This window comes from Exophiala viscosa (genome assembly GCF_022695815.1).
Source record: "Exophiala viscosa unplaced genomic scaffold EDD37scaffold_14, whole genome shotgun sequence".
Classification (NCBI taxonomy): domain Eukaryota; kingdom Fungi; phylum Ascomycota; class Eurotiomycetes; order Chaetothyriales; family Herpotrichiellaceae; genus Exophiala; species Exophiala viscosa.
Window position 1 is genome coordinate 73,486 of NW_026944366.1, and position 19,217 is coordinate 92,702.

The 19,217-nt window shown below is 51.7% G+C and overlaps 8 protein-coding genes across 8 annotated transcripts; 5 read left to right on the top strand and 3 right to left on the bottom strand.

The window, feature by feature from the left end:
* The first annotated feature begins 413 nt into the window (after positions 1-413).
* Positions 414-4,739, top strand: EDD37DRAFT_641541 (DEAD/DEAH box helicase). The gene has a single exon (XM_062817312.1). The coding sequence runs from the start codon at positions 659-661 to the stop codon at positions 4,667-4,669; it is 4,011 nt and encodes a 1,336-aa protein (XP_062665846.1). The 5' UTR covers positions 414-658; the 3' UTR covers positions 4,670-4,739.
* On the bottom strand, positions 4,740-7,594 carry EDD37DRAFT_697988 (fungal-specific transcription factor domain-containing protein). The gene is made up of 3 exons (XM_062820168.1): positions 7,309-7,594; positions 6,678-7,255; positions 4,740-6,630 (listed from the first exon to the last, which is right to left on the bottom strand). The coding sequence occupies exons 1-3, from the start codon at positions 7,503-7,505 to the stop codon at positions 5,003-5,005; spliced, it is 2,403 nt and encodes an 800-aa protein (XP_062665847.1). The 5' UTR covers positions 7,506-7,594; the 3' UTR covers positions 4,740-5,002.
* A 259-nt stretch (positions 7,595-7,853) lies between these two features.
* On the top strand, positions 7,854-8,886 carry EDD37DRAFT_641543 (uncharacterized protein). Its single transcript, XM_062817313.1, has 2 exons — positions 7,854-8,148; positions 8,196-8,886. The coding sequence occupies exons 1-2, from the start codon at positions 8,005-8,007 to the stop codon at positions 8,748-8,750; spliced, it is 699 nt and encodes a 232-aa protein (XP_062665848.1). The 5' UTR covers positions 7,854-8,004; the 3' UTR covers positions 8,751-8,886.
* Positions 8,887-9,226: 340 nt separating this feature from the next.
* On the top strand, positions 9,227-10,080 carry EDD37DRAFT_654070 (Alpha/Beta hydrolase protein; the record flags this gene model as incomplete). Its single annotated transcript, XM_062818648.1, has 2 exons — positions 9,227-9,476; positions 9,527-10,080. 2 exons carry the CDS (start codon positions 9,227-9,229, stop codon positions 10,078-10,080), a joined length of 804 nt encoding a protein of 267 aa, XP_062665849.1.
* Positions 10,081-10,315: 235 nt separating this feature from the next.
* EDD37DRAFT_583158 (NAD binding domain of 6-phosphogluconate dehydrogenase-domain-containing protein) lies at positions 10,316-11,444 on the bottom strand. Its single transcript, XM_062814429.1, has one exon. The coding sequence runs from the start codon at positions 11,375-11,377 to the stop codon at positions 10,385-10,387; it is 993 nt and encodes a 330-aa protein (XP_062665850.1). The 5' UTR covers positions 11,378-11,444; the 3' UTR covers positions 10,316-10,384.
* An 82-nt stretch (positions 11,445-11,526) lies between these two features.
* Positions 11,527-13,825, top strand: EDD37DRAFT_583161 (uncharacterized protein). The gene is made up of 5 exons (XM_062814430.1): positions 11,527-12,209; positions 12,262-12,364; positions 12,452-12,489; positions 12,541-12,740; positions 12,839-13,825. Exons 1-5 carry the CDS (start codon positions 11,876-11,878, stop codon positions 13,679-13,681), a joined length of 1,518 nt encoding a protein of 505 aa, XP_062665851.1. The 5' UTR covers positions 11,527-11,875; the 3' UTR covers positions 13,682-13,825.
* On the bottom strand, positions 13,816-15,315 carry EDD37DRAFT_674716 (cytochrome P450; the record flags this gene model as incomplete). Its single annotated transcript, XM_062819518.1, has 1 exon — positions 13,816-15,315. The coding sequence occupies one exon, from the start codon at positions 15,313-15,315 to the stop codon at positions 13,816-13,818; it is 1,500 nt and encodes a 499-aa protein (XP_062665852.1).
* Positions 15,316-15,803: 488 nt separating this feature from the next.
* EDD37DRAFT_674717 (putative major facilitator superfamily transporter) lies at positions 15,804-17,977 on the top strand (the record flags this gene model as incomplete). The annotated part of the gene is made up of 5 exons (XM_062819519.1): positions 15,804-16,006; positions 16,131-16,410; positions 16,457-16,694; positions 16,751-17,730; positions 17,786-17,977. Exons 1-5 carry the CDS (start codon positions 15,909-15,911, stop codon positions 17,975-17,977), a joined length of 1,788 nt encoding a protein of 595 aa, XP_062665853.1. The 5' UTR covers positions 15,804-15,908.
* Positions 17,978-19,217: the final 1,240 nt, after the last annotated feature.

The window sequence follows — 19,217 nt, forward strand, 5'->3', positions numbered from 1 at the left end:
ATTGCCTCCTTTCGATACGTTTCGGAGCATCGGCGTTATTCACGGTGCAACATTGCAGGTACGGCGACAATGCTTGGGAACAATGGCCAGTACGGGAGAGGAGTCTGCAGTGTGAAAGTGTTTAATGGTCAGGGACGGGAGAAGAGAAGTCACTTGACATTCAGGCAACAACATCGTGCTGCGGGAGATTGTGCAAATAATGCTCTTGGAGAGATATGCAAATAGAACGGTGCCTGGAAAGGCCTGTACTGAGCTGTACTCCAATTAATTCGTTTATCAACGATCAGCCTGCTCGAAAAAGGGGCTGAACAAGGCTGAGCCACAGCCTTGCTGATTTGTTCAGCCTCGCCGTTTGATTATGGCAGGTTTGCCGCATCCGCGATTTTCTCTTCCAATAAAGTATCTCGCCGTCACTTTTCCGCCCACTGCTTATGACGGCACGGAGTACATTTGGGCACAATTCTTTAGACGTATCCTTTCACGGAGATTGAAGCATCCTCAAGAGCGTGCACCACTTGATTGATATGATGAATCTCTCGAATCGCGGCCAACTTGGCTGAAGGGTGAGTAAGAAAGACTATTCCGCCACATCGTTGCTGTTGCACCTGTTGAACTCGTTCCGCGGCAGTCTGGATCGACTGGTCAAGGTTCTGACCAGATGGCGCCCAAGAAGCCTTCAGCCACAGGCAAGGGCAAGAAGCCAACTCCCGCACCGCCAGTGCCTGACAGTGATCATATTGTGTTTACCAATAACAAAGACGACAAAAAGAAGAAGGATCAGAAACCTCCCGAGGGACCACCCCGACCAGACGCCCGCAAGGTGATCGGAGGCCAATCATGGACAGGAAAACTGCCTGTCAACCTTTTGTCAGAACATTGTCAGCGGCAGAAATGGAACAAACCCGAGTATCAAGGTCGGCAGGTTGCAGGAAGCGGCGACGGTGACGGCGACGGCGAAAAGCTGCATCGGTCCTGGGTCGTACTATCAAGAACGGATCCGAAATCTCGCGAGATCATCAAGCTTCCTCCTTTTCAACTACCTGCCTCACATGCGCAACTCGGAGATCAGTCTACAGCACTCGAAGCGCGGCACTTTGCAGCCGCGTACACTTTGTTCCGGATCTCCAGCATGAAGAACCTCGCAATGGCATTGCCTCCAACCTATCGTGACCTCTGGAAAGGCGACTTTCAACGCCTAAAAGAGGAAGATGTCAAAGAGGGCCGAGCTTGGAAGTATGATGCCGATCCTTTTGCGGCGGAGGTCAAAAGGCGAGAGATCAAGGCAGCAATGGAGAAAAGACAACAACAACAAGCCTCGCAACCACCGAAAATCGAAACACTGAGCCTGGTGAATCCAGGTGCAACCAACACAACACGGAAAGGATGGGATAGTGCACCGAGGATTGAATTGGGGCAGAACACACGGACACGTATCGAAACAATCATTAGAACCAAGGGATCGTGGAACCAGAATGCCTTGAAGATCGTACTTGCGGAGAGGGCATCTATCGTATCAGATCTCAAAAAGTCAGGCTTTCTGCAAAGTCATATCGAAGAAGCTTTGGAGTATTGCGGCAGCAGAGAAGAAGTCTTGGAGTGGTTGTTGATCCATGTTCCTGAGGATTCGCTGCCTCAATGGAGCTTTCCTTCCGGCTACCATGCTGGTGTATCGCTGGTAACGAATGACCTTGCAACTGATGCAAAGGTGAAAAGAATGGCCGAGGGTGGCTATCATACTCAACTATGTGTTCAAGCACTCCGCGACAATCATGGAGATGAGACTCTGGCGCTTGAGGCGCTTCAAGCACAGCTTGTTCCTCTTGCCAATAACGTTTCTGAAGATACCGTGACGGACGCAGATATCTGGTCGGAGGAGATGACGGCTCTCGAAGCTATATTGGCTGAAAAGTATTCTTCGGCCGGACCAGGTCAGTGCTCAATTGTGTCTGGTCCAGAATCATCTGTCTCAGTCACATTCCATTTCCGGCGGCCGACATATGGGTATCCTACCTCTTCACCGCCTATCATTCTGCTTCGAAAAACAGATCTACCAAGCTATGTACGACTGAGTATCACGAAACAGGCCGTCAAATATGCGCAGGAAAATCTACTGGGTGACCAGATGATTTTCAGTCTGATACAATGGCTCGAGGATTCTATGCCGAGCATCATCGCAAACCCCGGAAAATTGAGCGATCTTGAGATTCTCTCTCCGTCGCTCAATGCGAAACAGCCCACAGCCTCAGCCGACAAATCGCAGGCATCACGCCGAAGCAAGAGGCCTGAAAGAGGTGCTGCAAGGGATGTCCGATCAAACAAGGCCATTCTCGACGCATGGACAGCTAGACAGGATACTCAGCCGCAGAAGAGAATGAACCAAGGACGACAGAACCTGCCGGCATGGGCCAAGAAAGATCTCATCGTGGCGGAAATTCAACAGCGGCAAGTAACTCTGATCACCGGCGAGACCGGTTCAGGAAAGAGTACACAAGCCATCCAATTCGTCCTTGACAATGCCATTCAGGAGCTGAAGGGCTCTTCCACCAACATCATCTGCACTCAGCCGAGGCGAGTCGCCGCGCTGTCCCTGTCTGACCGTGTCAACGCAGAGAGATGCTCTGTGGAAGGGCATGAAGTGGGATACATCATCCGAGGAGACTCCAAGATCTCGACCACAACGAAAATCACCTTTCAAACGACCGGTGTCCTGCTACGTCGCTTGCAGGGCGCTGAGAACGTCAAGTCCGCATTACAAGATGTCAGCCACGTCTTCGTCGACGAGGTCCACGAGCGCTCCCTCGATACTGATTTCCTGCTAGCTCTTCTGCGAGATGCGCTACCTTCACTACCTCATCTCAAGATCGTCCTTATGAGCGCGACATTGAACGCCGACACATTCGCAAATTATTTCGGTGGCAGTGCCGTGGGCAGGGTGCACATCGAGGGCAGAACATACCCTGTCCAAGACTATTATCTTGACGATGTTGTCCGTCTGACTGGAGGAAGTAAGCGCGGCGCATCCGAAGACTCGGAGGACATGGACATGAATGTCGGCAAGGCCATCCAAAATCTCGGCATGGGAATCAATTATCAACTCATCGCCAGTCTCGTACAAGTCATCGACTCCGAGCTGGGCAGCGACGATGGTGGCATCCTGATCTTCATGCCCGGCACACTGGAAATCGATCGCTGTCTGAAATCACTGAATGACTCGCCACACATCCACGGCTTACCCTTACACGCATCACTCACACCAGCCGAGCAGCGCATCGTCTTCAAGCGCCCACCGCCAGGAAAGCGGAAGGTCGTGGTAGCCACCAACGTGGCCGAAACGTCGATCACGATCGAGGACATTGTTGCCGTCATCGATACGGGTAAAGTCAAGGAGACGAATTACGACCCGACCTCTAACATAGTGAGGCTCGAAGAAGTCTGGGCGTCGCAAGCGGCATGCAAACAGCGCCGCGGTCGAGCGGGTCGTGTCCAAGCGGGTGAATGTTACAAGCTATTCACACGCACTGTCGAGGCAAACAGTATGCCAGCTGCTTCGGCGCCAGAAATGCACCGCACCCCGCTCGAGCAGCTTTGTTTGTCAGTCAAAGCGACAGGTTCAGACAGGAATGTCGAAGAGTTCCTGGCGCGAACTATATCGCCGCCGGACAGTCGCGCCGTCTCCGCCGCCCTGAAGACCCTTCGGCGCATGGGTGCGCTGGACAACGACCGTCTGACCGGTCTGGGCACTTATCTCGCCATGATCCCGGCGGACCTGCGCTGCGCGAAGCTGCTCATTTATGGCGTCCTATTCGAGTGTCTAGCCCCGTGTCTTACGATCGCTGCGATCTTGACGACGAAATCCCCGTTCGCATCGCCACGAGATAAACGTGACGAGGCGAAAGAGGCGCGCACGTCATTTCCCACGGCCGACGGAGATCTGTTGCTCGATTGCACCGCGTTCGAGACCTGGAAGGATGTCTCGTCGGGTATGCGCTACAGGGATATACAGGACTGGTGCTCCTCGAGATTCTTGTCTCAGCAGACGTTGCGGGACATCGACTCGACGAGACGCCAGCTCCTCGACTCACTTATTGAGACGGGTCTGCTTCGCTCTACTGATGCTGCAGGCCAGAACAATCGCCGGAGAAGTAATGTCATGCTTCTCCGTGCGCTGATCGCAGGAGCATTGAATCCGCAGATCGCGCGTATTCAAATGCCGGACAAGAAGTACATTGCTTCGATGTCCGGGGCGAAGGAGCTTGACCCGGAGGCCAAAACGATCAGGTACTTCAACGAGGAGAATGGGAGGGTCTTTGTGCATCCTAGCTCCGTCTTGTTCGATGCCCAGGGCTTCTCTGGCGCGGCGACTTTCGTCAGCTACTTTACCAAAATGGAGACCAGCAAAACGTTCGTTCGTGATTTGACGCCCTTGAACGCTTATGCGTTGTTGCTGTTCGGCGGGCCGATTGAGGTCGAGACTTCGGGTGCTGGGATCCTTGTCGATGGGTGGTTGAAATTGCGTGGGTGGGCAAGGATCGGGGTGTTGGCGTCCAGATTACGGGCTTTGCTGGATGATGAGTTGCGGAGAAGGATAGATTCTCCTGGCACAGCTGATGATGGTGGTCTGTTTGATATAGTCACGCAACTTGTGGCGCTGAACGGCCAGGACCAATAGGGAAGGATAGGATTGGGACTGTACAGAGATCTAACGTAGATGCAAATTTCGACAGGTAAAAGCAACCCGCACTCCTTCCTCGGCAGTCTCGCAACGCCTAGCTGTGCAATTCCTGACACCAGTTCCTTCCAAGTTACCACGGTACAGAGGTCAGCCGATTATGCTGTCACGTGAAGGGCCAGCCTTACGCCCCTTTTCTGGTCTCGAGAGTGTGGCAGCTCGTCAGAACCGCAGAGTTTTCACAATTATCACTGTAATTGCAGAGTTGCCTATTTTACCTATCCTTTCATCTATAGAATCATTGTCCCCAAGCATTCTGATCTCCTGGTCTACTCAGGGCGGCATGGGCACCAGAGGCAGGTTTTCAAAGTCCACGTCCATCAACATCCAGCTGCCGTCATCGTACAGATTGTCAGGAAGCCATCGCAATGGTGTCTCAATGATCCCCACGCTGTTCTGCATTGAGTTTCCGGTGTAAGGGAGGGTTGTCGAGCCTGTAAGTGGGGCGGCACTGTCTAGGAAGGTTTCGGTCTGGTATGGGAATGTTTGCCCGGGACCAAAATTCGCATTGTCCATGGCGACTGTCTCAGAAGGTAGGTTGCCTTGATTGCGCATATCTGACAGAGTATGATACATTGCACTTGGGTTCACCAAGGTCATGTCAGACGTCAGATGCGTACTGGCATTGACACATGGTCTTGGACGGGTCGGCGATTCATCAAGCTGGCTGCTATGCACGCTCGATGTGCGTCTTGTTCTTTCATGGAATGAGGGTGGCTGTTGCTCGAGAGGATACTGTCGAAATCCACTGCCAGTCTTCTTCTCCAGCAATTTAGCGATTATGGCAGCACATCGAAGTGCTGAGGGCGTGCTCCCGGCCTGCCGAAGGACCTCTAACCCAAAATCAAGCCTCCCACTGGCCTCCTGGGCGACGGACATTTGCGGGTCGTCTTCGGATCCTGTCTCTGCAGTCGAGTTCCGATTCTCCTTGAGATTCAAGACGTTGATTGTGCAAGCCACAAACATGGTGTAACTCTGAAGATATGTGATGAAACGAAAGCCGAATCTACGAACGTGCAAGGTGAAGAGCATGTCGATCATTCCAGCGGCGGCGGTGCATTGTTCCTTGGCCTTGTCGGACACCTTTCTGTAAGGACGACACAGCAGGATTGTTGTTGCGTGATAGAGAAGATTCAAAAGAAGGATATGCAGAGGAGGGCATCTCATCCTCTTGATGTCTTCCTTTATCAGGAGTTCCTGTGGCAAGCGTGACGACCAGTCTTCTAGCTTTGATAGTGTTGTTTGAAGGTATGTGACAAGGTGGTTCTGTGAACGATGCGGCCGGGAGTACAAGTGGTCGAGGATACTGTCAATGATCGTACACAGCTCGCAGTAGGCGGCGAACCTGGTGATCGACATGGTCCTGTGCTGCAGAAACCCCTGTGATATTGAAGCATCCCCTGTGACAGGAATCCATATTTCGTCGTCCGCCTCAGGACCATCGAGAAACGTCTCTGGTGTCGGAAGCTCAATGTGATCATGGATAATCGGGGCACGCCCCAATGCAAGCGACATCGTCTTGTCCCAGGTGTAGCAGCTCCAAAAGACTTGTTGTCGAAGAGCGAGATCCTCGCGAGAGAATTGCCGTGAAAGGGAACCCAACCTTCTGATTGGCACATGCAAGCCGAGATCACGCATCATTCTGAACGCCATCCCGCTGTAAAGCCACCCTTGAGATGTCCTCCCGCAAGCACACTCGCGAGAGGAGAATATGAGCAGGCCTTGTATAGTTGGGATGGAGCTCCCTCGGTCAATGTCTTCGACGAGCAGTTCCAGTGCCTTCTTGGCGAAGCGCTCTCCCACTTCACCCGCGTCTGGTCTTGTCGAATACCGGGCGGCTTGAGTGAGTACAGCACTCAATAGAAATGGTGATACGTATGGGCCTGAGATAAAAAGGTCACCTTAAGGAAATCAGCTTCTGCCATGAAATCTGCTGCATATCACTCACGCATGAAGAGACTCTTGCAGAGGACGCAATGCAGGTGCTGCGGGTAACACCAGTAGGTTTCCAGAAGATGATTCAGGAGGCTCGCATCGATTTCAGATATGAATTGAGGTAAGCTATCGTTCGCATCGTGAGCAAAGTATCCTGGGGTCTCATGGCTCGCGGAGCTACTGTGGGCTGGCGGTTCGGGTATCACGAAACCGTTCTCATCCGGTATGTTTTCAGTCTGAGGATCGTATCTGGCATCCTCCTGGGGACCAAGATGATACAGACTTGTCTTTCCGTAGAAGACAAGCCGACCGTCTGGGTCCAGCGATGCTTCATCGGGGGCTTCATGCTGTTCCCCATCCGAGGCATCTTCAAACTCCGAGTCACTGCGGCTTTGTTGACGATTGGCTCCATTCCGGTCGTGGTGCGACTGTGCTATTGAGATGGTGTTTTTGAATTCGCCTTCAGCAGTGAGCAATTCCCCAAGGAGTGTTGTTCGTTCTTTGTCCGATACCTGGCGTAAACGTGCGAAACGATCTTTGTAGGCCTGGAGTTGATTCTGAAGTGACACAGCATAGGCTACAGAAGGTCTCCTGTCCTGCCATCAGCACACAAGTGCTCGAGCAAGGGCGGAACGCTGTCTTACTTGTCATACGTACACGCTTCCCCGGAGTCGCAGCATTTCTGACAGGCGGGATATTTACCGTCACATCGTGCCTTTTTCCTTCTGCAAGTCGAGCAAGCAAAACCGTACCTGCGTTGCTGTATCCTTTTCTGCTTCACTGCCCGCGAAGATGCCGGGGTTCGGGCGCACTGTTCCCCGCTGTGATCAGAGGCCGCCATAGGTCAAGATACGTCCATCGACACGATGCTTCGTGCAGCTGAACATGACAGATTCGAACTATGTAGATTGGGGACCTACATCGATGTTGATGCTACTGCTCAGTATGCAATGAAAAAAGAAGACCTAATCTCAGGAGAGTGGGGAAGACAACCTGAACTGGAGAGACAGCCGGATCATCCAAGATCCTGAAGATGGGGAAGCCAGGCGCCGGGGCCCCAGAACTGTCATGCATGGAACTGGTTGCTGGACCGAGGGGCGAGTGATCAGCATGACTACAGTAACTTAACCAGTGCAAGACAGCTCCAACCATCCCGGCCGGCATCTCTCCGTGAACATGCTTCCCCGCTTTGAAGGGAGTTCGGTCTTTCCATCTTGGGACCGAATATCGGCACGCGGAATGCGGCATACCCATGGATGTTGCAGAAAGTCTCTGAGGGCTCTTCATAATGCCAGTCATGGAAGGACAGCATCGTCCATCGAGTTCGGAGACAGATCAATATGGCGGTGGACAGTGATCACGTATTGCGAGGCTTGTTAAAGACTTACACTAAAACGCCGGACGAGAATGAGACCGGTCACCTCAACAGAGATTTTAGATCAGCCGTGCGACAGTTTGCAGAAGCACACAGACTGCCATTCTCTGTGAGTAGGGGCTTCAGTGGGACTTCATACTAGCTAATGACTGCCAGCAAGACAACGCAGGGAACATTTACATTGTGCAGCCTGGCCAAGACAGCGAGCTTTCAGCAATTGCCATAGCCTTTCCACTGGACGAAGGACTGTCGCCAGACTCTTTTGAGGGAGCTTTCAAGACCTTCGAATCCCTTCGGAAAGTCAATCTGGGCTGCGACATCACCTTGCTTGGTTGGACGTCCATCGAAGGACGACTTGTAGGCCGGGACGTGTGGGATCGGTCTGGGGTACTCTTTGCAAAGCCCACAACAGCCTCAAATATACCCCAGCTTGAGCAGTTCTCCAGCTTACCAGAGGGATCCACGTTTCCACTGTCAGCCGTCTTCGAGGTGGTGGAAGGTCAGGCAGCGACTGTGAGGATATCTGGCAGTCCAGTTCTTCTTCCCAAGGTTCAGAAGAATGCGTCAGGGTCGGAAGCATCAATATCAACGAGGAAGATTCTGCGTGCTCCAGAAGTCCGCATTGAGGGGGTATCTGCTGTGGACGTAGCTGCTGTAACTGTGCAAGAGTACAGCGTTTACGTGGCCGCACTGTTTGAAAACTTTGACTGAGGCGAATCTCCATAGAATGCCCTTCACGTAAGATACCCATCGAAGGAGGATACAATCTCTCCGGGTCTTTCGGGCTCTTTTCAGCAGAATGGAAGTACTATAAGTATAAGAACGTCAGTACAGTACAGGACGCGGCTTAGACCAGTAAAGCTGTGTACCTTAGAGAGAAGGATTTTATTGTGCTGTACCCTGATTGACTGTCACATGGGATTGCAGCCTTACAGGTTACGCCCCGGATATTGGCGGTGATAAGCGGGTTCCAGACCCTCCGTTGCCCACGTTTCCCCAAGCCTAGTGACACTAACCTAAGAGCCTGAACGGCATCGTGCCGCTCCCCAGGATTCCCAGGCACTGTCTGGGTCTTTTGACGTAGTTCATGCATGAGCATTGTTTTTCCCAGAATAAGTAGCATTGAAACTCTTGCGACTCTACAGTCCACATCTAGAACTTCGCTTCAACACCGAAAGATCAGGCAAATGGCTTCAAAGATCACTTCTTCCGGCCACGTTGAGTCGGCGGGTAGTAAACTCTACTTCGAAAGAGAAGGAAACCCTGAGGGACGGTCGATCCTATTCATCCACGGTCTGGGAGGCACTACGAACGCTTATCAGATCCTCGTCTCGGATTTACAAGACTATGATCTTGTGCGCTTCGACTGGGCTGGTCACGGTCGCAGTAGCACACCCGCATCAACGAGCATCAGTTCGTATGTGAAAGACTGTGAAGGTCAGCTTCTCAACATGCGTCCTGGGAATCATTCATTGACACGGCATTAGCCATAATTCAACACCTCAACCTAAAAGACGTTGTCGCTGTTGGTCATTCATTAGGTGGCCTAGTCGCACTGCATCTTGCAAGTCAAAGACCAGACGTTATCAAAGACTTAGTCCTGTTCGGCCCTGTGCGAGCACCCCCACCGGAAGCCGGACAAAAAGGCCTCACAGCACGTGCTGAGCTTGTTCGAAAGAGTGGGATGGTCGCCGTTGCCGACACAATTGTCAGCAACGCGTTCGCGGCCGAATCCTTCACCAAGAGAAAGGCCCAGGTCGCGCTAGCCAGAGAGATGCTGACAAGGCAGGACCCCGAGGGTTATGCTCTGGCGATTGAGTCCTTGATCAATGGCTCGCTACCGACTTGGGAATCAATCAAAGCCAGAACTTGGGTGGCCAGTGGCGTTGAGGACAAGGTGAGCACGGTGGCGGCTGGCGAAAGCACCGTCAAGGACATTGGAAGCCATGCACAACAAGTCACATTCCGGAGCGTCGGGCATTGGCACATGCTAGAGGACCCTGATGAGTCAGTCAGTTTAATCAAGAAAGCTGCCTCGTGACAACCTGCAATACTGCCTCGAGGTTAGAAATAGACAGATTCAAGTCGAGTGTCACGATCTCAGGGTGCATTTTGATGAGCAAAACACTGTGACGGGAACTCTTGAAGAGAATGCGCTGGCCAAGTCGTGAATATGACGCGGCTCGCGTTACCTGCCTTGTTGATATACGTGACGACTGGAACGGCTGGGGAGGTGGATTGTCAGGTCGAGAACTCATTGTGGTTATTGACCGTCTATATTCCTCGTCGATGGATGCTGCCTCGTGGCTCCTACTACCCTGTGCAGGACGCCGTCTCTGAAGACACTAGTGATCCTTTCCACTCCCGTTCGCTGCGCCATTGACGCCGTTGGTGTGCTTCGAAGCTAATGAAAAGTCTTCCCCCTTGAACGGTGGGAGACCAGCCGTGACACGCATGCCTGCCGCGCATGCACTCCAATCCAAAGACTCTCCTCCTATGGCCTTTGCCGTGGTGAGATGGTTCCATGCTTGATCAATGATTGGGGTTGGCGTCGAAGTTTCAGCACCCAGTCTTCGAATGAAGGAAGCGTCCTTCATGCCGCCAGGTAGTGTGAAACCTGTCTTACCACTGAAGGTGCCGTCCTTGATCTTCTTGCCGTAGTTGACCCAAGCGGCAGCAGGAAACCAGGCTTGGATGAATTCATAGAAGAGTGCAGGATCAAAACCCGTCTTCTCGGCCAGTGTGAAACTCTCCGACAACAATTCGATGGTGCCCAGAATGCAGCTATTGCCGAGGATTTTCAGCAGGGCTCCTCTGCTCGAATCTTCACCACAGTCAATCACGCCTTTGCCGATTGTGGGTACGATATATTGCTTGACTATCTCCTTGGCCGAATTTTTGCCTGAAAGTGCCACAAGGAGACCAGCACTCTTAGCCATGGCAGGAGGGCCGAAGACAGGACAGGACATGAAGGAGGAGCTCTTTTCTTCTGCCTCCGCTTGCAGAGTAGAAGATGTGGTAGGATACAAGGTTGAGTGGTCGACGAGGATGAGGTTCTGCTTTCCGACCGCGAGTATCTGTCTGAAGACAGACAAAGCAACCTCGTCGTTGGCAAGGCATGTGTGAATGATGTCGCATTTCTGGGCGAGGTCTTCAATCGTGTCTGCGATCTCACAGTAACTCTGCTTGAGCATGTATTCGATCTTGGCGCGCGTTCTGTTCCAGACCTGAATCTTTGGGTACCCTTCCTTTTCAGCGTAAGTCGCCAGGTTATGGCTCATCTGAGAGCCCATATTGCCAAGGCCAATAAAGCCGAAGGTGTGTGATTGAGAAGTCATCTTGCCTAGCTGTCGTGATCGGTGCCCTTCAGCGCTCTGCTGTGTGCGACAGAAATGCTGATTCTTGAAGGAAACGCTCCGAACAGAATTCCAAAAAGACGCGATTCTGGAGTGCATAATCCAACCTATTTTGTCAATGTGCTCCTCGTGGACACTTGCCGTTGTCAGGCTGGCGGCTATCGCAGATCGGCCTCATCATTTCCCAAGAAGTATGTCAGTGGGCCCTGCCGTAGTGAGCAAACTCAATGTCCGGCATCTCTCCGGCCTGGTCTTGGTGGACCCATTCCAAAAGAATGGGAGCACCCCGCTTACTGGAGACATGAATCATGGGGTATGGGCTGATGGAGGCTAACAGAGGCAACGGCTCGCGATCTTGCTACCGGAATCAATCTTTCGTGAAGGACTTCATATAGAATTCGCAGCAACTAGGTCGTGATCGATCTTGAAGTTGCAAGTCTCTCTTCCTTCCAAAGGTTTGTTCACCAGAAAATATCGACGATGTCCACCAACGGTGTCAATGGTCACTCGAACGGGACCTCTCATACAAATGGGGCGACCAACGGAAGTACCTACGATCTGCCACCTTTCTACAAGCCCACGCCAGCGGATATCGAGATCAACAATCACAAAGATGGCGACAAAGGCAAGATACTCTTTCAGAATGTCAATATCTTTGACTCCACCGGATCCGATATCTATCCAGGTGATGTACTCATCGAGGGAGAAAGAATAACACAGGTTGGCAAGGTCGACTTCACCCCCAACGATGACACCCTCGTCATTGATGGCAAGGGCAAGAAGACCTTGATGTCCGGTTTGGTTGACGCTCATAGTGAGTATCATGATGTCGAGATGTTGTGCCCAGACTGACGAGCATTGTTAAGCACATCTGAGCTGGAACAACTCTCCTACGCTCGATGGCCTTACCAGTCTACCCCTCGAAGAACACGTTCTACATACTGCTCATTCTGCTAAGACGTACTTAGAGTAAGTGTCCATACCATACCACCTTGGAGTGCCCTTCCCATCCAATGCAATGATTAGCCGTTGGACACAGACTGACCATGCCTATAGTTGTGGCTATACAATGTGCTTCGGTGCTGCATCAGCTCGTGAGTTACGCCCAAAAATCGTGTGTAGAAGTCAAGCTGACCATTGTCCAGAAAAACGACTGGATGTGGTTATCAAGAATGCTATCAAATCTGGCATGATACCTGGACCTCGTACACTTAGCAATTGCCAGGAGATATCAACGACAGGAGGAGCCATCGTCCCCAGTATTACCAAATTCGCAGACGGTGAAGATGAAATGAGAAAAGTGGTTCGTGAATTCCTCTCGTACGGAGTGGACAATGTCAAGCTTGTAAGTAATAGACTACCCTCTCCGAAAGACTATTCAGGCGTACCACATGTCTTCGATTCATCCCAGTATCACCAGTACAGCTTACTGACTAGTAACAGTCCATGACCGGAGACTACGTCCACGAATTCATGGGCTCAGAAGAGACATACTTCACTCTAAAAGAAACAAAGGCTGCTGTAGAAGAGGCTCACGCCCGTGGCAAACGCGTCTGTGGCCATTGCAGATCGAAAGAGTCAGTCAAGCTAGCCTGCATGGCCGGAATCGACGTCATCTACCATGCCAGCTTCACAGATGAGGAAGGCATGGAAATGCTGGAGCAGATTAAGGACAGAGTCTTCGTTGCCCCTGCCATAAATTTCCCATTCACGTCATGTACAGGAGAGGCAACACCTTATGGCCTGACGCCAGAGATGGCGGCTAAGAAGGGGTTGAAGAACGAAGTCGATGTTGCCTGTAAAGCCATGAGAGAGATGCACCGACGTGGCATCAGAGTCCTTCCTGGGGGTGATTTTGGCTTTGCCTGGGCGCCCCACGGCACTTACGCGAGAGACCTTGCGCATTTCGTCAATCTCTTTGGCTACACGCCCAAGGAAAGTCTACTGGCGGCTACTGCACTCGGTGGCGAGATTATGGGCCACCCAGAGGAACTGGGCAAGGTCCAACCTGGATACTACGCCGATGTCATCCTTGTGGACGGTGACCCGATTGAAGACATCGAGATCTTCCAAGATACATCCAAACTGCACGCCATCGTCCTCAACGGCCACATCCACAAGAATGTGGCTGTTGCTGGTGCAGATGGTCAGAGCATCACGGCGGATGGTATACCAAGCAAGCGTACTATCTACACGAATCTGCCACTGGCGCCGGAAGAGGATCAGAAGAGGTTGGTGGACGATTTCAAGCAGAATGGAGTGGGAGTCGATCCGAGGCAGATGTGACGCCCATGATTCGTGGTCTCTGGGGTATATAATATATTTTGGAAGTGTTCCAGTGACTAATTTCTCTCCAATTGCAGTATTGTTCGCTAGCGAATTAAGACTCTTAGTTGTGTCAATCTACGAAAAGTTCCAAGTCAGACCTTGGGCGGTCTTTCCTTCGCAAAAACAAGTAACCTTTGTCCCTCGGGAGCGGCAAGCCAAAGCTCATGCATGTCCATTGCCTTGTCGGTATCCTCCTGTTCAATCAGGGAAAGCTCGAAGCGGTGCAGAAGACTCGCCAATATCACTCTCAACTCAACGTAAGCGAGATGTATGCCTATACACTTCCTTGGGCCGTCCGCACCGAATGGGATATACATCCTCCTCATCTCGGGAGTCTCTGACACCCATCGGTCCGGATCGAAGATGTCAGGGTCGGGAAAGACATCTGAATCGCGATGTGTGCTGTACGCCTGGATACTGACGGTGGCTCCTCCAGGCAGGTAATGTCCAGAGATGTCGGCTCCTCCATGTGGAACGTACCGTGGGGTCGAGCCTGGTACGGCCGTATCGATCCGTAGGCCCTCCTTGATAACAGCATTAAAGTACGTTAGATGTTCGAGGTAATGGTGGGGAGGGACGGCAACACGCGGACATTGGAGAAGAGCGTCGTCGAGCTCTTTTACGAGCCGACTCAAGATATCCGGGTGTCGCAGGAGACGCCAGACAATCCATGTCAACGAGGATGAGGTGGTGTGCGAGCCTGCCAAGATCAGACCAACGGCCTCGACATTCAACTCGTCCTCGGGCAAAGCATTGCCAGCCTCGTCTCTGGCGTCTAGCATCTTGCGGAGCAAGTCTTTCGCTCGCTTCTTCTCAGGGTTCTGCTTGTATTCTTGCACCATACGAATTCCCTTCGCAAAAGATCTGACGCTCGCGGCCTCAGACTCCCTCACCCATTTCAAAGGAGCCCAGCCTGCGTATCGATTGAGGAATCCAAAATGATATCGGACAGGCTCGATCTCGAGGCTTTGATACATATCCTGGATATACGTACTATTCATGCCTTCACGAAGCATGTTGAATGTCCGACCAAAGCACAGTTCACAAATGATGTCCATTGAGAGATAGTGGAACCAGTCGTAGAGATTGCTTGCTTGACCCGGGCAGCCTTGTTCAGCAATTTGTGACATACATAGTTTGACGTTGTCTGATATGACAGGTTCGTAGTCCTTCATGGTGGACATGGAAAATAGGTGGGCTAAGAGTCTTCGACGATCTGCATGCTGCTTCTGAGAGCTCATCGTGAACAGCTCGGGAATGCCCCTTAGTTGATAGGTGTAAAAAGTCGTCTTACAGAACTTTGACGTGGCCCCATAGATGGGAACAATGGCATCCTGATCGGAGGTTGAGACCTCGTCTGGCCCAATGACGACCCATTGGCCAAACTTCCGGTGCAAGTCATGGATCGATCTAGCTCGAACGCCTTGTACAGTCTTGTATATAATCCAGAGCTTGCTGACCCGGGCGTACCACGGCCCTGGAAGGTGTCTCATAGGCGAGAACAAGAAAGGGTAAAGGAAGGTGTAAACAATGTATCCAGATATAGCAAGGATCAGCCATCTCAAAGACTCATATGAGGACAAAGACAGCATGTCAGCGGGCTGTGGTTACCTTGAGACAACGTGTAAGTCGAAAAGGCAATTTGTTGTGGGTATCCGTCGCGAAATGGCGGTGTTATTCGTGCTCACTGTATAGCTCTCTTCTATCTGTGAAGAAGTCATGTAGTTGTGAGCTGCCTCGTATTCCTAATATTGGAATGGCCACATCCTGAGCTGCAGCTTCAGGACGACGTAGTCTACAGCCGAGCCAGTCACCACGCTCGCTGATGTGACAAACCGAATGGGGATTCATACCTACCGTTTGTGTTGTGTTGATCTTCCTGTGCAACGGAAATGATCCGGGACGTTAGTGACGGGATCGATCCCATTCGCAACTACTCTTCCTTGCCGAGATGTTTTCTCTTCTCCGCAGAAGGTGACTTCGAATCTGGTTTCTCGAGAACGCCATCTCCCCGTCTATGCCAGCGTCGGGCGGTAGACTGGTTGACGAATTGCCCAGACTTACCGTCCCTGGGTTCTAGCCGCTCTTGCGGACTGATGCCGTTCTTGCAAACTAGCAAGATTCCTCTACTGCTGCCGCATTTATCGTCATTGACCGTGCCTTTAGGTCAATTTTGGTGGTCCAAATGGTACCCCTCTTTTCAGCCAGGATCACTGTCTTGAACCACATGGACCTTTGCATGGCCTTCCAAGGACTTCGGCATGTTGCCGCAGAGCCAATCATGTACGCTGATCTGGGAGTGTCCATCTTCGTAGTTCTCCACCAACGACCCCGGACTGAGCTCCCTCTCCATGTTCTGCATGCAGGAAACATAAAATATACTAATATTCCTTGCAATGATTTGAAGTTGGCTCCATTGTCTTTCGCGAACAACAATGGGCACTACTAAAACCGAAATGGCTTCTGCTCCAGGTGCGGCCCATCACGAGGAAGCAATTTCAAGAATCCGTGAAGATCGACTCGACCCTCATATCCGAGACGACCATGGCGATCCTCATAGGGCTGCCCTCGAAGATCTGGATGAGAACAGAAGGGTGACCAAGTCGACATGGGCTGCTGTTGGGTTCTTGGGGTTCACCTTCCAGCCCTCGCTGACGTTCACCATTCTATGTTGTTTCCCAATCCTGGTTTGTTCTTCTGGAGTGTTTGATGGCAGGCCTAATGTGTATCTAGGGCCCAATAGCTATTGAGCTGCAAGGCAATACAGCAAATGCTAATTGGATGGCCTCTGGGTGGTCACTAGCTGGCAGTGTCGCGTTCGCGATCGCTGGCCAGCTTAGCGACTATTTCGGACGCAGGTGGATACTTCTCTTCTCCCAGGCACTGCTCATCATCGGCCATATCATCGGAGCGAGCTCTCAAAGTGTTGGCCAATCCATCGGTGCGATGGTAGTGGTTGGTTTTGGGACAGGTACGTACCTAGTGCATGTTGGCGTTTCACGATAACGACATTCTGACAACGACAAGGATCATCCTTCGTGCTCTACCCGGGGATTACAGAGCTGTTGCCGAACAAGTATCGCCCACTCGGCCTCGCGTGGACAGAGATGAACTTGTTACCATTCAGTACTTTCGGTCCACTCATCGCTCGTGCACTGCTACAAAATGCCAGCTGGAGATGGGTCTATATTCTAGGCGCTATCACTGGAGTGATCTCCTTTGTCGGCACCTTCATCTTTTATATACCACCAACGAAGCCCCTCAGAGACATAACAAGAAAGCAACTACTACTTGAACTGGATTACGTCGGCATCGCACTCTATACACTTGGCCTCACGTTATTCCTGGTTGGCCTGAACTTCGGTGGTGTCAGCCACCCGTGGAAATCAGCCGCAGTACTCGTACCAATGGTACTTGGAGCCATTCTCTTTTGTCTCACGTTCGTCTGGGACTTCCTCGGACCAGTTAAGAGGCCGCTCTTCCCACTGCGTCTCTTCAGGAATTTCCGGGACTATACCTTCCTCCTCGTTATCATCTTCGTAACAGGTCTGGTCTACTTCAGTATGACAGATATCATGCCGGAACAGCTCTCCGACATGTTTACGAGCGATCCTATTCGAGCCGGACTGTACAACATACCGGGAGGTTTTGGTGGCGCCGCGGGAGGAGCCATCATTGGATCCTTCATTGACAGGATCAAGCACGTCCACCTTCAACTGGTCTTCGGTATCGCTACGCAGACACTATTTGCGGGTCTCTTTGCACTTATCACTCCAGCTCGCTTAGGCATGACGCTGGCTTTCCAGTGTTTCGCTAACATCCCATTTGCATGGATTACATTGTGCTGCTATGTGTTAGTTCTTGCCCCCGTCCTGGACCAGTTCAATCTGAAGAAGTTCCTAATTATATATAGGACGGCCTCCTTGAATGTACCACAACGGGACCTTGGTCTTGCTCTAGGCCTTGTGGGCACTTTCCGCTTTCTTGGGGGTGCAATTGGAACCACAGTAGGTCATGACTGATATCTGTTCAGACAAGGTTGTTACTAATCTTTCTCCCCAGATCTTCACCACCATTTTGAATAACAAGGCCGGTACAAGTATACCAGCGCACGTCATCAAAGTGCTCACGCCTCTGCACGTCCCAGCTTCCCAGGTGCCTACCATTGTCACTGCACTAGCCAATTCTGACAGCGCAGCCCTCGCCAAGTACTCTACTGCGGTGGTGGACGCCGCAGTCATGGGAATGCGATAGGGTTACTCAGATGCATTCAGGCTCACTTGGCTCGTCAGCATCCCTTTCGGCGTTGTTGCAACGATCGTGGCCTTCTTCGTGACTGATGTGTCTCCCTACTTTACTTCGCACACCGCTGTGACTATGGAGAAAGAGCGACTAGGTGGAGGAGTTGACGACACCAGTCAGGTGAATGAGAAGAGTGTGGACAGTGTGTGAGAGGGTAATCCCTGGTCAGTCTACTATAGATGATCACTTCAACTCAAGAGCCGTTGCTGGGAGGCGTACCGCTTAGGCAGTCCTTCTTGCTTTCATCATCATGGATCAGCAGATCTCAGGGAGACAGACCTCAGGGACTGCGTATCAGCATATGATAGCATCAACCTAGACCAGACCGCAGTATCAATTGTATCGAAATAAAGAGAGAACATGGAACAATTTGAAGAAAACAGTGCGACAGGTAAGGCTGAAATGTTAAGGGGTCACGCCACGTGACTGTGGCCTTGCCGACTTGGCTCAACCAAGCGTGGGTGAGTGCTCCCGCCCACGAACCATCGACCAGCTTACAACATCTCCCACAACGGATTGATTGGAAGTTGGACGAGGATCGTGAAGGTTGCAATGTCTGGACCACAAGTCGATCTCGAATCACTTTATGAGGTTCGTCATTGGAGCCAACTGCCCGACAAAACGAGAATTGGGGGCGTGGGGGTCTAGAAAACAATATGCCGTCACTAGTCAGCGATCTAGCACTTGGCCTTATACACATTCATTTCTTCCGGAGGAGTTCGATTCCGTACAGGGAAGAAGTCCATTCCGTCACGAAGACTTCCCACGGTGTTCTGGAGTCGGAGAGCCTTTGTCCACGTATCCAGGCGATATGTGGGCAAACAGAAGTCAGTGACATCGGCATGTTGCCGGTCCAACCCCGACAAGTTCCTCGCTTCGTTGCCGACAAGCCCCAGCACTCGTGGCTGAGAACGAAGTTTGTTGGCTGTTTTACCGAACAGAGGTCCACCCTCGCACTTTCACCACCGATCAAACCGGATACAACCCCGAGCCTTGCACTCCACGTGATGCACAGAGTGACCCAATGAGACATTCTGGGACCACGTTTGCATGCACAGTCGAGCCTTGAGTCAATTTGGAGCAGAAGACACCCAGAAGCTGCATATCGTAGCAGAGACTCAAAGAATACCGTGAAAACAACCCTCGGTGTCCTCAGGCCACTTGCACAACAATGTGGGGGACCTTCGGTTCC